This window comes from Gouania willdenowi, chromosome 20 (genome assembly GCF_900634775.1).
Source record: "Gouania willdenowi chromosome 20, fGouWil2.1, whole genome shotgun sequence".
In the NCBI taxonomy this organism is placed as follows: Eukaryota; Metazoa; Chordata; class Actinopteri; order Blenniiformes; family Gobiesocidae; genus Gouania; species Gouania willdenowi.
This window is the reverse complement of record NC_041063.1, coordinates 25,808,955-25,824,513: the sequence shown is the minus strand read 5'-3', so window position 1 is coordinate 25,824,513 and position 15,559 is coordinate 25,808,955. Positions and strand designations below refer to the sequence as shown.

The following is a 15,559-nucleotide window of genomic DNA, read 5'->3' as shown; positions in this document are numbered from 1 at the left end:
TGTGGACCCCGGGCCGCCATTTGCCTATGACTGAAGTAGATTATTAACATGCGCTCATATGGTCCATAAAACTTGCGTACACACATTTCATGCCGACATTTCTGAAGTTTTCAGAGACCCTCCATTGTGCTACTGACTAAACTTCCTTTTAACTTCAAAACAAAAGCCCTATATGCAAAAGAGATGCTTTTATTTTGAAATGGGAATGTTTGATTTTTAGCTTAAAGCTGGTCCCAGGACCATTTTACGTTCCGCTCACAATGCATCATGGGACGGTTGAGTGTGACTAGTGTGCCCACCGTGCATACTTTGTATACATCCGGATATTTCTCACATACTCACATTTGATACCTTACTATCTAATGTGAACACACTCATTTTGACGTCAAACTTAGTGTGAGTAGTACGTTAGTATGACATCTACATCACAGCGTAAATCTAAGCTTTTATTTTGAAGGAAAAGGAGGAGCCAAAGGTGCAGACTCTAAAAAACACACAAAGAAACCTGCGGTCGCTAAACCCAACACCATCAAGAACCTGTTTATGAACAGCAGCGTGAAGAGGCCAGCGGAGGTGTGTGTTTATGTTTCTAATCAATAGTATCCATATATTTCCTTACACGTGTACTTGTGCCTGTTTTGCTTTGGGGCTTCATCAGTCTTCATGACCATTGGTTGTGTTTTGAGCAGAAAGACGTGGACCTGTCTAAAGACGACCTGCTGGGAGACATTCTGCAGGACCTTCACGCTGAGGTTTGGATCCAGGGAATCCTCAGATAACTTTAGTTTTGCATTTGTCTATAATTGGTACAAGTTCATCTCTAATTAGTGCATATTTGACTGTCTTGAAGTAAATGGTAAAAATGTTTTTTTTTTTTCACAATAATTCAGTTCTGGATACATCTGTTTGACCAATCATTCAAATACCGTAGTTAACTAGTCGACTCTTATTTCCAGAAACATAAGCTTCTGATGCCTCCTGCTGTCTCGCTGAAGAAAAAGAAGTCTCTTGGATCTCCACTGAATCCTTTCTCTGTCAGACCTCAGATACCAAAGGTAGACAACAATATTTACTCCATAAACCTATATTTTTTAGTAATCGATCAATCATTCCATATTTTTAATCCATTAACCATGTAAGAGAAATCCAATGTTTTGTAGTCTTTAGTTATTTCATAATGAACAGATTCACCTGAATTCAAAATCAACAAACACATTATGTATAGAAAGGTATGAAATTACAGAGGGAACATCGACTTTGATAGAAGAATCTTATAGATTACCGTGTAAAGGAGTTAAAATAATAGGGAAAGCTGGATTTGCTCCCTCTGATTACAGGTATCTCCTTCAGCACCTGGTTTGAAATCTAAGGTGATCAAACCGCCAACTATAGAGCCCCCCCCCAGGCCTGTGGTCCGCCCCCCTCCCTCCACAGCACCACTGCCACCTGTAGAGAAACTCAAGCCCAAAGAAGAGGACGTGAAAGAAGAGGAAGGTGAGAAAACGTCAAAGCTTTTTGTTTTTCTTCTTGTCTAGACCAGGGGTTCTCAACCTTTGGGGCCAAGAAACACTGGGAGGAGGTCGCCAGATGTCTTCAAGAAACAAAGAATGTTTTTTAACAATTTGAGCCCATTTTGGCTTATTTTTAATTTTTTTGCAACTACACCAAACTTTCCATATTTTAACTTATTTTCATCACTTTTTTTTAACCTATTTTTGCTCCTTTTAATGCACTTTTGCTACATTACATTATTGCTACACTTTTCCATCAAATTTTAATGCCTTTTGAGATTCTTTCCACCATTTTTCCACCTAATGTCACATATTTTGACCCATTATTGTCACTTTTAACATCTTTTCACCAGATTTCATGCTTATTTTTGCCAATTTAACCACATTTACAAATTGTCATACCCATTATTTGCCAGTTTAAACTATTGTTCCTACTTTTTTTTATTACAGTACCCAACCCCTCTCCCCACCCCCTTCTTTCCCATTTCTGCCACTTCTTTTTTTTAATATAATTTGCTACTTTTAACAAATTTCTGTGGTTTTTAAAATCTCATTTCACCACCTTTTCCACCATTTTTGGTCACTTTTAATCCATTTTATTTGTGATTAAAACAAGGATTTCCATCTTTAAGATGACTATAATAATAATAAACATTCCTGGATAACAGTGGATATTATTCAGATGAATAAATAAATGTGTTTATCACAGATTCATAGAACAATGGACCATCATTTTACTGACTTTATGGATGGACCCCAAAAATCTCTCCCCTTTATTCCCCCTTATAGATGACCCTGTCTCCACATGACTGTTCTTCAATGTTCACGTCTGTGTTCAACCACCTTCAAAAGGTTGAGAACCACTGGTCTATTGTGAATGTGGGTAAATTGGCAAAAAACAGTGGTGAATGAAATATGGTGAAAAGTGGTGGAAATGGTTTATAAGTGCTGAAAATGTCTTGAAAGTGGCAGAAATGTGCAGAAAAGCCATTGAAATATGATGAAGTGGCAGAAATGGGAGTAATGTAAGAAAAATACATTAAAAGGAGCAAAAAATATGGCAAGAAAAAGTGATGAAAATAGGTTAAAATGTGGTAAGTTTGGTGTAGTTGCAGAAACATAGTAAAAATAAGCAAAAATAGGCTCAAATTGTGTCTTGTGACCCAAAAGGTTGGGAACCACTGCTCTAACAACACATTCATTGGTTCATAATCTGTTCCTCTTTCCTCAGGGAACGACCTTGTATGTGATGATGTGGACTTTGACGAACCGATGGAGGTCGATGTCCAGGAGGAGAAACCAGTGGTCGAAAATAAGTCTGAGTTGAAACATGAAGCAGTTGCAGTGAAGGTTGAGGAACCGTTCGTCATGTGAGTTCATCTGCAAAGCGTCCCTGAACCAGCTCTACAGTTTCATTACATATTATTTTGGGTTGTGTTGCTGCAGAAAAGGCAGCTCGTGGGGACACGGAGACGCTGAAGTCAGTGACGCTCGTGTTGACGTCCAGGTGGATTCCAGTCAGCTCCCACTGGTGGAGGGGCCCGACGGGGATCAGGTGTTCCGCTTCTATTGGATCGATGCGTTTGAGGACCCCTACAACCAACCAGGTAGATGTGCCATCTAAAGAACCCCACGATCGGATTATCTGTGATTTGATTATTCAACCAATATCATAAAATTAACCATTATCATGATTTTTGATCGATCTACTTTAAACTTTTTTCTTTCTTTTTTTTTAAGCACTTTATTTGTAGACCTTTTTCAGTTTACACGACACAAAACACACCAAAGCTCCGTCACATTAGACCAGGTGGAATAATGAAATTAACATTAAATCGTTTTTGCTCGCACATAATCATTCTGATCACTCATTTTGCCATGATGCACACTGCCTCATCATAGCAACAACACGGAGAAATGTTTTCCGAGAGAGAGAACGATGCCCGCTGCAGCAGCGACGTGGATGCTGTAAAAGTCAGTCAGTTTGTAATAGTAGCATAACAGCATGAAGTTGCGAAATCACCACGTTGGATTTGTTCAGAAGTGATCACGTCCGTATTCTGACTCAGAGTCCGACTCGCTGTGATCGCTCCGCGGTAGTTCACGGTAAGAAGAGTGGACGAAGCGGTGTATCAGTCTGGTTCCAGTAAAAGTGACCATAAAAAGCTGTAAATGGACTGATATGTAGACGTGGAGCAGTGAGGAGGAGACTTCATGTAGTAAAGGAAACTTATCAGTTAAAACACGGACATTTCCCTGTAACCTAACGAGTACAGCAGCCCTCCTACCTGCCCGTTCTGATTGGCCGAGTTGTCTGAAGGGCACCTTCATCAGCCAATAGAGAACGGCCTATGTTAGGCTGTGGCATTTGTGTGGATTTTTCTTAGAACATTGCAAAATTATTGTAATGCGGCCAATAAAACAGTGCGCTTTATAGCCCGGAAATTACAGTATATAATAATAACTAATAACAATAAGGTTATCCGTGACTTTAACTTTCGTTTCACGAGCAACGGTCGCGTTCCTGTCATTTAGTTATTCTAAAAAAAACAAATTTTTTTTAATGTATTTATGGTATTGAGATATTGTGCCGTTGGTTTTCTCCTAGGTGTGGTGTACCTGTTTGGAAAAGTCTGGATCGAGTCGGCACAGGTTCATGTCAGCTGCTGCGTTGCTGTCAGAAACATCGAGCGCTCCATGTTCCTCCTGCCTCGAGAATATGTGCGTGAAGTTCCACTTTTATTGTCTATTGTTTTGTTGTTTAAAATTTTTTAATTTCCGTTACATCATAAAAAATACACACTGCAGGACAGGAAAAATGACACAAACATAACACATATACATAAACCAAAGCACATAACTAATATAATTATTCACGTATATCAATATCAAACAAAAAATGTTTAAAAAAAAAAGAAAAGAAAAACATGTTAAAACTAAAATCTTAATGTAAAAATGGATGCGGTTTCTATTAGGGATGTAGTGATTCACTCAACTCCCGATACGATTCTCTCACGATTTATTTTACAAAATGGGAATGTAGAAAAATGATGACTGAAAAATATTCCTTTATTTTTTTGAGGAAAAAAACTATACTGTTTTCCTTTTATTTTTCATTGTCAAAAGAATCCCTTGATAAACTATTCAAAACGATGCAATTTAACTCAAAATAAATCTTGAGTGAAATAAATAAAGGAATAATACAAATTAAGAAGAAGTCTATTAATTTAAATTCTGGTTCTATAGTAAACAATGCAAAACTACATAATAGTTCTTTTTAAAAGTGCAACTGAAAATGTATTTTGTGCCTTAACAATTGGACTTAAAAAAAAAAAAAAAAAAAAAAGACTAATTTCATTGTATTTACGTCAGATATTTGTTTGGACCAGCAGAGGGCGCTGGTAACCCAGTGGTCGGTTGGCATGCAGATATCTTGCAGTGAAGAAGAGATGCTATGCTAGCAGACAGAGCTAATAGAAAAACGTGACTTTTACAGATATTCACATATTATTACAGATATTTTTTGGTGCTAAATCATTTATGAACATGTTTAAAAGTAGAAGGCGGCCAGAAAGAAAGTATTAGCACATTCCGCCCGCCGCCAACATTCCTTGATTTAAAAAAAAGTACTGCGATTCAGTTTTCACAGTATCGATGTGAATCGTGATACCTATGAATCGATTTTTAACTGCCTTACGATTAATCGTTACATCCCTAGTTTCTATTCATTCACTCCTCCATACACAAAATATGAAGCTAGCTTGGGATCATTTTGTCGACTAAAAGTTTTCATCATAGTTTTCGTCGACGACATTTTGTCTAAATAGACTCTCGCTAATTAAAAAAAATTGTAAATACATGTATACGAAAACTATTAAAAAATGAGTATTTTTGCCAACATCTAAAAACTAAATAATTTCATTGTTTAAGACGGAATCCAATCAGAACTCATGTTTTCTTATGCATCGATCACACAATGTGTGTGTGTTTACAAACATGAATGTCATCCCAGGTTGATCAACTATTTGGTAATTTCATCTTTAATTTTATTTTAATTGACATTATATGTAAAATCTTAATATCATTTAGTTGACTAAAACTAGACTATAACTTGTATAACAAAGTTTCTCCAGCGTCACATGGTGCATTAGATTTGTGATCCAATGGTTGAAATTCTGGGAAAATTGTCTGTTTTGAATGCAATACTGATGTTTATATTATAATCAACAGAAAACCAACCCTAAAACTGGGGAGGTGTCGGACACCCCAGTGGGCATGATGGACGTCTACCAGGAGTTCAGTGAACTTTCTGATAAATTTAAGATCATGAAGTTTAAATCCAAGGTGAGTCCCAGTTATATTTAGGAAGTCTTTTTTTTTTTTTTAATCTACTGTTTGTATTTGTTTCATCTCTGTTTACAGAAAGTGGAAAAAAATTATGCGTTTGAAATCCCTGACGTGTCGAGTCAGTCTGAATACCTGGAAATCAGATATTCTGTGAGTAGAAACACACACTTATTGGTAATTGTGTGTAATTATGTGGTAATAAAAGTGTCACTAATTCTGTTTTTTGGGTTTTCTTAGGCGGAGTTTCCTGCGCTGCCGTCTGACCTCAAGGGGGCGACCTTTTCCCACGTGTTTGGAACCAACACCTCCAGTTTGGAACACTTGCTCCTCAGCAGGAACATCAAAGGCCCCTGTTGGCTGGACGTGAAGACCCCACGTAAGAACAGCACTGGGTCTCTGATAATAAAAAACACAAGAGTAACATCTGTGTTTATCATGTTCCTCTCAGAGCTCGTCAGCCAGTCTCTCAGCTGGTGTAAGGTGGAGGTTCTCGTTGTGAAGAGCGACCTGATCTCAGTGATCAAAGACCTCTCACCTCCACCTCTGACCGTCATGTCCATCAGCCTCAAGACCATACAGAACCCCAAGACGCACCAAAACGAGGTCAGAGCACCAGGCGTTGTTTGATAAACCCAGAAGTCCAACCACGAGTGGGGTTTTGTTTACCTGAAAACATGGACAGAGCGTAGAATTAAAGCAGAGTTTTTGTCCCACAGATCGTGTCCCTCGCTGCACTCGTCCATTACTGCTTCCACATGGACAAAGCTCCTCCTCAGCCACCGTATCAGACCCACTTCTGTGGTGAGTGGAGCCGGACTCGCACATTAAACAGGCCAATTAATACCTTTATAAAGTAATGGATTAAACATTATAACATTGATTAATCCAGTGGTTCTCAACCTTGGCGTCAGGACCCCATTTGGGGATGCCAAATGCCTTCAAGGAATGAAGAATATTTTTTAACGAATTTGAGTTAATTTTTGCCTATTTTTACAATTTTTCTGCAACTACACTAAACTTGTCATGTTTTAACCTATTTTCATCTTTTTTCTTGCCATATTTTTGCTCCCTTTAATGCATTTTTGCTACATTTCTGCCACTTCTTCATCAAATTTCCATGCCTTTTCTGCACAATTTTTTCACTTTTTAGACATTTTCAGCACAACCCTTTCCACCACTTTCTCCACCCAATGTCGCATATTTTGATGCAATATTGTCACTTTTAACTTCTTTTCACCATATTTCATGCTTATTTTTGCCAATTCAACCACATTTACTATTTGTCATGGCTATTATTTGCCAGTTTAAACTAATTGTTCCTACTTTTTAGCACAACGACCCCTATTTCTGCCACTTCTAAGCCGATATTGACACTTTGAACCCTTTTTACCACTATTTCTGTCGGTTTTTGCCCACTCTAGTTTGCAACTTTTAACCAATTTCTGTGGCTTTTAAAAATCCAATTTCACCACCTTTCCCACCATTTTTAGTCACTTTTAATTCATTTTATTTGTGATTAAAACGAGGATTTACATCTGAAAAGGTTGGGAACCACTAGTTGTATTGACCATAAAAGCTGTGAATCTTAATACATCTTTGTTTTCTAGTGGTCAGTAAACCTGCTGACTGTATTTTTCCATATGACTTCAAGGATGCTGTGAGGAAAAAGGTGAACGTCTTTATTTTAAAACACTAATGGTTACTAAGTAACTTATTTTAGTTCTTACAGTATCATTTTATTTCTCTCTATTCGCTGATGGTTTTAATTTTGCTTGGTTTTATTTAATATTTTATCTGTATTATCAAATGTTCTGTTTTCTTCACATTTCCTGTGTTTAATTTCTCAATTTATCATGTTTTTGAAAAGTGCTGTATAATTAAAGATTATTATTAATATAATGATGTGATGACGAGAATTTTTTAGCCTCCATCGGTTTTCTTGCAATAAAAGAAGGACCTATTAATTAACCTTTCAATGAATATAAGACTGATTAGATATTCTTTTAGTTGCCGAGGCCTTTGAGTTATAGAATATTCAAGCACTGATGATGTCTTTCATCGTTTGTTAGAATGGAAAAGTGGAAATAGCGGCGACGGAGCGGACTCTGCTCGGCTTCTGCTTAGCCAAGATGCACAAGATTGACCCCGACGTGCTGGTGGTATGTCAACAAAACAAGCTTTTTTTATTATTGCATAGTGTTGTTTTACACTTTAGATGTGTGTTATGTGTGTCTTCCTGTGTTTGTGTGTGTGTTGTTAGGGTCATGACATCTTTGGGTTTGACCTGGAAGTTCTCCTGCAGCGTCTCAACGTGTGCAAAGTTCCTCACTGGTCCAAAATGGGACGCCTCAGGAGGGTCAATATGCCAAAACTAGGGGTAAGAGATAAAAATGTTCTTCATTAATCCATGTGTGGTTCGTTCTTTAATTATTCTGTTTCAACCTGATTTAAAACAGAAACAAAACAGACGTAGTTGAGGCATAATGTGTTCATTTATTCAGTCAACGTTTTTACTTTGATCTGATATGTTTCGACTGTCAATTGCCAGTCTTCTTCAGAGGGTTCTGCCTATCGCTTTGATGTCAAAGTAGATCAAAGTAAATTTCAGAAAAATAGGTGAAACCATAACATATTATATAAAAGAAGACAAATTAGCTCACTGGAATTACAAATGGTAATATTTGTAACTAATCTTGCAATAAAAAAAAAAATGTATATATATAAACCACGTCTTGCTTTGATGTGCCTTTATGACTTCTTTCTTGGACACAGTTTTGTGAACTAATGTTTATATTTCCTGAAAAAAGTTGCCTGAATAACATTTTTGGAATTACTACTCGGAGGTCAACGAAACATCAAAGCAAAAATAAATGCACATTTCAGATTTTATTTATTCAGACAACTTTTTCTTCTGAAAACCTACTTTGATCTCCTGTCATGTTTCAACTGTCAACTTCTAGTCTTCTTCAGAGGCATCTGCTGATCACTTTGATCCTTGATGTCCACGTAATAATTTGGAAGTCAAGGACAAAAAGAACTTGTTGGAATTACTACATGGAAGTCAAGGAAACATCAAAACGATCAGCAGATGCCTTTGAAGAAGACTGGCAGTTGACAGTCGGAACATGTCAGGAGATTAAAGTAAATTTCCTGGAAAAAAGTCTGAATTAATGAAACCATAACACATTATTCAAAAAGAACTTGCTGGAATTATTACGCAATTAAAATTGAAAATAGCCACTTTAATCTAATCCTGGCTTTACTCTGTATTTGTAACATAGTATAATTATGATCAAAAAACTAATTTCAGACAGAAAGTCTCTGAGGTCGCCAGAAATTTGTGATATAAAAATGGGGTCATGACAAGAAAGAGGTTGAGAACCACTGGAATAAGTGATTTAAAATGGAATAACCAAAGAACAAACCCTGTATGGATTCTTAATGGTGATAATATTCAAGCTTGGTGTTGAATTTTCATCCTTTTCTTTCTGGTCAGGGTCGCAGTGCGTTTGCGGAGAAGAGCGCCACCTGTGGTCGTCTGGTGTGTGATATAGAGATCTCAGCGAAGGAGCTGATTCGCTGTAAGAGCTATCACCTGACTGAGCTCACTGCTCAGGTGTTGAAGATGGAGAGAGTCACGGTGCCACAGGAGGAGATCAAAAACCTCTACAGGTGAACTTTAGTTTTTTTTACCAACAAGAATGGAGTTGTTCCGAAGGTAAACACGGTCTGACTGTCACATGTTTTGTCTGTTAGTGACTCTCCTCACCTGCTCTACCTGCTGGAGTTGACCTGGATGGATGCAAAGCTGATCCTACAGATCATGTGTGAGCTCAATGTGTTGCCGCTAGCGTTGCAGATCACTAACATCGCCGGAAACGTTATGGTAACGCTAATAAGATGTTTACATCCCTGGAACTTAAAATAATAACAGAATCATCTTTTGGTTTCTGCTTCTTGTTCTTTTTGTTGTTCTTCTTTTGTTCTTCTTGTTCTTCTTCTTCTTCAGTCTCGTACCCTGATGGGTGGCCGCTCTGAGAGAAACGAGTTCCTGTTGCTTCACGCATTCCACGACAAAAACTACATCGTACCTGACAAGCCGTCCTTCAAACGGACCCAAGCTGAGATGGTAATCCTGATAGAGCTACTTATTTTTTTAAATTTTGTTATTTCACGTTCTCATTGCGCAATAAATGTATTGCACAGACCAGTGATAGCAACAGGGTTGGGGTTAATTACATTTTTCAATTTCAATTGTCTTCTATTATCCATGTTCAATGACATATACGTTGACCAGCATTTTTCCTATTGCAATTGTTATTTTACCCTTGAAAGTTGATTATAATTACATTCTCTTGTGTTAGCTTTCTGTTAGCATCTCCAATGAGAACGGGTCAGTTTTGACCCATGTCTTAAATCAGCTGTAAAATACACTAAAATCTATAATTTATCATCTAATATATGTTTCTCTAATTTCTTGGTTACCTTGTTAGGCTTCCTAATCGTTTATTGTGTCAGTATACGCCAATATTAATTTTTTTTTATGTTAAAATCAGAGAATTGACAGGTTAGATCTGAAACATGTTTTAATAATTATAAGTACGCATGTGTAAACCAAAGAACTGTAACATGGCTCCACTCCACAGGGTTGCGTTTTATTGAAATTGTAATTGACAATTTTTGTGATGTTTTCATCCCAATTACAATTACAAAGTCAATTACCTGAACTCAATTACATTTCAATTATGATTACAAAAGCAATAGATTTGTCCCTATCTTTGTGCCAGGTTGGGCAAAATCTTGTTCACTAGACTAAGATTTGATAACTGGATGACATTTTCAAACATTAATAATTGGCATTTCTTAACAATATTACAATAATGATGTGACATAGGTTTCTTATCTAAAAGGTTGCATTGCATAACGTGCTGATAGTGATACTATACACTACAAGCAAAATGTGAAAATATCATTGAATGCATAAAAAAGTTTAGCTGCTCATTTGGTGCCAAATAAATCTGAACTAAGACAAATTAATTGTTACAGTTTTGATAATTTTAGATTTATGCTTTTTAAACGACAGTGTTGTGTCCTCATCGACACCTAGATATTTAACAGAATCAACAATTTTTTGCAATTTTTCTCTTTTAATAACAATTTCCGATGCAGAAGAGAATGTACTCCTTTGGAAGGTTATTAATTTAAACATTGAACGAGAGGGACCCTAAGATGGAGCCTTGTGGCACCCCATTTCAGCTATCTAAAAAAAAAAAAAAGTACTCTTGATTCTTGTACATTGTTTTCTATCTTTCATGTACGATATAATGACTTATATAAAACGTCATTTGGTCCCGTGCTTTGTGCTCGTTTTTGTCAGAATGAAGGTGAGGATAACGGCGACGTCGGCAGAGGAAGGAGGAAGAAGACGGCGGCGTACGCTGGAGGTCTGGTGTTGGACCCTAAAGTTGGTGAGAGCATCAGAAAACCTCAAATTTATTTAGACTTTAGCGTCATATTAATCCTTTTCCTGCTCTTTGCTCAGGTTTCTATGATAAGTTTGTTCTCCTGCTGGACTTTAACAGCCTGTATCCGTCCATCATCCAAGAGTTCAACATTTGTTTCACCACCGTGCAGCGAGAGGCTCAGAACTCCCAGAAGAAGAAGAAGAAGAAGGAGGTGGTGCCTCCACTTCCTCAAATAACATCATGAGATGGTCAGGCAGTAGTTTTAACCTCTATCTTTGCACAATTGAACAGGAAGAAGAACAAGAGGAGATTCCAGAGATCCCAGATTCCAGCCTGGAAATGGGAATCCTTCCCAAGGAAATCCGTAAGCTGGTAGAGAGACGTAAACAAGTGAAGCAGCTGATGAAACAGCACGACATCAACCCAGACCTCTACATGCAGGTACACAAACGCACTCAGGACGGCTTTTGTTTATCACAAAGTATTAATAAAATCTCAGTAACATCCTCCTTTTTTCCTCCCTCAGTACGACATCCGTCAGAAAGCGCTAAAGCTAACCGCTAACAGCATGTACGGCTGCCTCGGGTTCAGCTACAGCCGATTCTACGCCAAACCACTCGCTGCTCTGGTCACACATAAAGGAAGAGAGGTGAGTCTCACACAACACTCCAACACTTAATAATGGTAAAAATATCTGTATTTTTCATCTATTTATGTAGTGCATTTCTTCAGTTAATCCCAACACGCAATTCAGTTAAATTCCGTCAGATTTGCAAATTTTTTAATTGATTCACACCTGATAACAAGGTTTTATATGTAAACATATATATTTTTGAAACAGGGAGCTCTCGCATGTTCCAACATTTTACCAACTTCAAAACATTACAATGCAGGCATTCCTCTCTACCTACAAATAAAAATGTGTCACTGACTACGTTAACATGAGAGCTTTAATTCAGAATAAAAGTCAAATCCTCTTTAAAAAGATGAAAAATCTAATTCTGAATGAAAATGGCCATTCTGATTTAAGCTTAAATCTGAATTAAGTGGCTGGGTTATTCTAATTTTTCCTCCCAGAATCCCCTCAGCTGTGTGAATGAGTTGTTTTCCTATCCATCCTATCCTTCTATTCTTCTTCAGATATCAACATTCCTCCTTCCTTTTCCCATTGACTTTAAACATGCAGAGTGTTTAGGTTTGAGGAGCTTTTGTATGTTCTACATATTATTCCACATCCACCCCCAGATACATAGGCAGTCACAAAAATATTCAGGAAATCTTTCATGAAAGAGAGGTTTGCAGTGCTTTTTCCAGTTTAATGTTACTTTTTGCTGTTTTAAATTTGTAAAAAATAACATTAACTTTAGTTTTTGGAGTTTTCATGTTGCTTTACATAGTTTTAACATTACTTTTTGCAGTTTAATACAAAATTTTTCAGTTGTAATCTTACTTTTTGCAGTTTAATGTTACCTTTTGCAAATTTGCAACGCAGTTTTCATGTTGCTTTGCACAGTTTTAACATTACTTCTTGCAGTTTAATGCTACTTTTTTCAGTTTAATACAAAATTTTGCAGTTGTAACGTTGCTTTTTGCAGTTGTAATGTTACTTTTTGCAGTTTTAACATTACTTTTTGCAGTGTAATGCTACGTTTTTCAGTTGTAACTTTAGTTTTTGCAGTTTTAATAAACGTTTTTGCAGTTTATTGTTACTTTTCTGCATCTTTGTTGACATTATAGTTTTTTAATTGGTAGTAAATTGGTAAACGTTTAAAAATTAAAGGGATAGGATTAGATACATTTATACTTTTTAGTTCCTACTCCCTTTGGTTCATGTAAACTGAGATGTGTAAGAATCTGAAGATGTGAGATACAGTTTTGTTGTTTTTTCTTGATGTTAACTTAATTTATTTTATTTTAAAGTGTTTCTAAGTTGTCATTTACATGATCGAAATAAATAAATAAATACAATCTAATCAAAACATTTAGTATACCACTGTCAAACATCTAAACAAATCTTTGGATAACAAGGTTTAAAAAAATTAATTAAAAAAACAATGGCCCTTCATCTTTCATCCATAAGAGGGAAGTGTTGCACTATTTTTTATCCTTTTATTTAATTTCTCTTTCTTTTTTTTAGCTTCATCTTTTGGTTTCTATTGATTCACTTCTGAATATTTATCCACTTCTTTTACAGCATAGAGGTGTTTGATAATTGTAATAAAAAGAAATGCTGACTCATAAAACACAAAGTGATCTTTAACTCTTTTGTACTCATCGACAGGACACACACACACACACACACACAGCTGAGTGCATAACGCATGACCCAAAGTGGTGTGGTGTCATAACTGAACACCACACACACACACACACACACACTCTCACACACACATTGTGAGCCGTGGCACTCATGTTCCTTTAATGAGCTGGAACAGTGCGGGTCCTCAGCAGAGGTATCAGGCTTTGCCTCGGGGGAGTCCTTCATTAAGATCTCCTTACACACTCATTGTGCGCTCTAATAGAGGGCAGGGCCGTAACTCACTGTGTGTGTGTGTGTTTGTTATTTTCTCAGTCCGTTTGTGGCCCCCCAGTCACGCCGGTTTGTCCCCTCACAGAGCTACATTGTTATATTTTTTTAGCTTCCTCAGCATCTCACTGTTTCTCTCTGTCAACAGACGCACATGGACGAGTTATTTACACGTTATTTACACTTTATCAGTCAGTTAACAGGCTGGACTGTACACGGGTAGATCTGAATAATAATCAGTTTTATTATCGGCATTTATCACTTAAAGAAATCTCTGTTTCTGCAGGAAAAATATTCTTTTTTTTCTATTGACCTTATTGAGTTGATTTTGTTTCTCATAGTATTTTATTTATTTATTTGCTGCTTATTGTTAATTTAAATATTGTTTTTGAAATAAAAAAAACCCCCAATGAACATCGATGAAAACTATTAGTAATTTATCTATTTTTTTTTTCCTCTTTTCCCTTTTTTTTCTCTTATTTTTCCCAATTTTTCTCTTTTTTCCCCCTTCTTTCCTTTTTATTTGTTTTTTTTCTTTTCCAACAAAACAAAATTGAAAAACAATGAAAAAGTATTTCTCTTTTATTTTGGTGATTTCTTGTCCCTTTAAAACTAAACCATCCACTTAAAGTTTAGAATTTTAGAAACATGATCATAATTAAATATATATATATGATTACCATGGCTAAACTAAAATACTGGACTCCATCCATAAAGTCAGCAAAATGAAGGTCCATTGTTCTCTGAATCTGTGATAACTACATTTATTTATTTATCTGAATAATATCCACTGTTATCCAGGAAGTTAGTTTAATTCATTAGTTTAGTATTTCATGGACAATCTCCTTCTACAATAAAAGGAGCAGCTTTAGCTTTTGCGGCTAATTTCCAGCTGTAGACCCCGGCCAGTTGTGAATCGGCAGTTTATTATTATTGTTTGTGCCATAGTATATAGTCATCTTAAAGATGCAAATAATTGTTTTAATCAGGAATAAAATGGGTTTAAAAGTGACCAAAATTGGTGGAAAAGGTTGTGAAATAGGTTTTTAAAAACCACAGAATTTGGTTAAAAAATGCAAATTAGAGAAAAAGTGGTAAAAAAAGAGTTCAAAGTGTCAATATTGGCTTAAAAGTGGCAGAAATGGGGGCGTTGGTAATTTAAAAAGTAGGAACAATTAGTTTAATCTGGCAAATAATGGGCACGTCAAATTGTGACTTTGGGTAAATTGGCAAAAATAAGCATGAAATATGGTGAAATGTTAAACGTGACAATAATGGGTCAACATATGTGACATTAGATGAAGAAGTGGTAGAAATGGTTTATAAGTGCTGAAAATGTCTTGAAAGTGGAAAAATTGTGCAGAAAAGGCATTTAAATTTGGCTGAAATGGGAGTAATGTGGCAAAAATTCATTCAAAGGAGCAAAAATATTGCAAGAAAAAGTGATGAAAACAGGTTAAAATATGGCAAGTTTGGTATAGTTGCAGAAAAATGGTAAAAATAAGCAAAAATGGGCTCAAATTGTTAAAAAAAAAATAGTCTTTCTGTCGATATTATACAGCACAGTAAAGCATTAGTTTTTGTAAAAGTATGAGCAGAGCTTTTTTAGTGACGGCTTTGGTTTGAGTCGGACTCTAAGGTCATCCATCACACGTGAACCCTACACAGCGTGGACCACGTCGTGCTTTGCTTTTTCCATGTTTTGTTGA

At 36.4% G+C, this 15,559-nt stretch overlaps 1 protein-coding gene across 6 annotated transcripts in view; it reads left to right on the top strand.

The window, feature by feature from the left end:
- pola1 (polymerase (DNA directed), alpha 1) overlaps positions 1-15,559 on the top strand; it is a 92,303-nt gene that overhangs the window by 10,418 nt on the left and 66,326 nt on the right. For all 6 annotated transcript variants that reach the window (XM_028434159.1, XM_028434164.1, XM_028434163.1 and 3 more), the window contains 22 exons: positions 458-573; positions 690-752; positions 957-1,055; positions 1,338-1,494; positions 2,743-2,881; positions 2,958-3,118; positions 4,120-4,232; positions 5,742-5,855; positions 5,934-6,008; positions 6,096-6,234; positions 6,307-6,461; positions 6,575-6,659; positions 7,466-7,527; positions 7,928-8,017; positions 8,119-8,235; positions 9,355-9,530; positions 9,615-9,744; positions 9,868-9,987; positions 11,236-11,326; positions 11,401-11,534; positions 11,615-11,764; positions 11,850-11,972. In XM_028434159.1, coding sequence (XP_028289960.1) covers positions 458-573; positions 690-752; positions 957-1,055; positions 1,338-1,494; positions 2,743-2,881; positions 2,958-3,118; positions 4,120-4,232; positions 5,742-5,855; positions 5,934-6,008; positions 6,096-6,234; positions 6,307-6,461; positions 6,575-6,659; positions 7,466-7,527; positions 7,928-8,017; positions 8,119-8,235; positions 9,355-9,530; positions 9,615-9,744; positions 9,868-9,987; positions 11,236-11,326; positions 11,401-11,534; positions 11,615-11,764; positions 11,850-11,972 — 2,609 coding nt within the window. The remainder of the gene's footprint in view (positions 1-457; positions 574-689; positions 753-956; positions 1,056-1,337; positions 1,495-2,742; positions 2,882-2,957; positions 3,119-4,119; positions 4,233-5,741; positions 5,856-5,933; positions 6,009-6,095; positions 6,235-6,306; positions 6,462-6,574; positions 6,660-7,465; positions 7,528-7,927; positions 8,018-8,118; positions 8,236-9,354; positions 9,531-9,614; positions 9,745-9,867; positions 9,988-11,235; positions 11,327-11,400; positions 11,535-11,614; positions 11,765-11,849; positions 11,973-15,559) is intronic.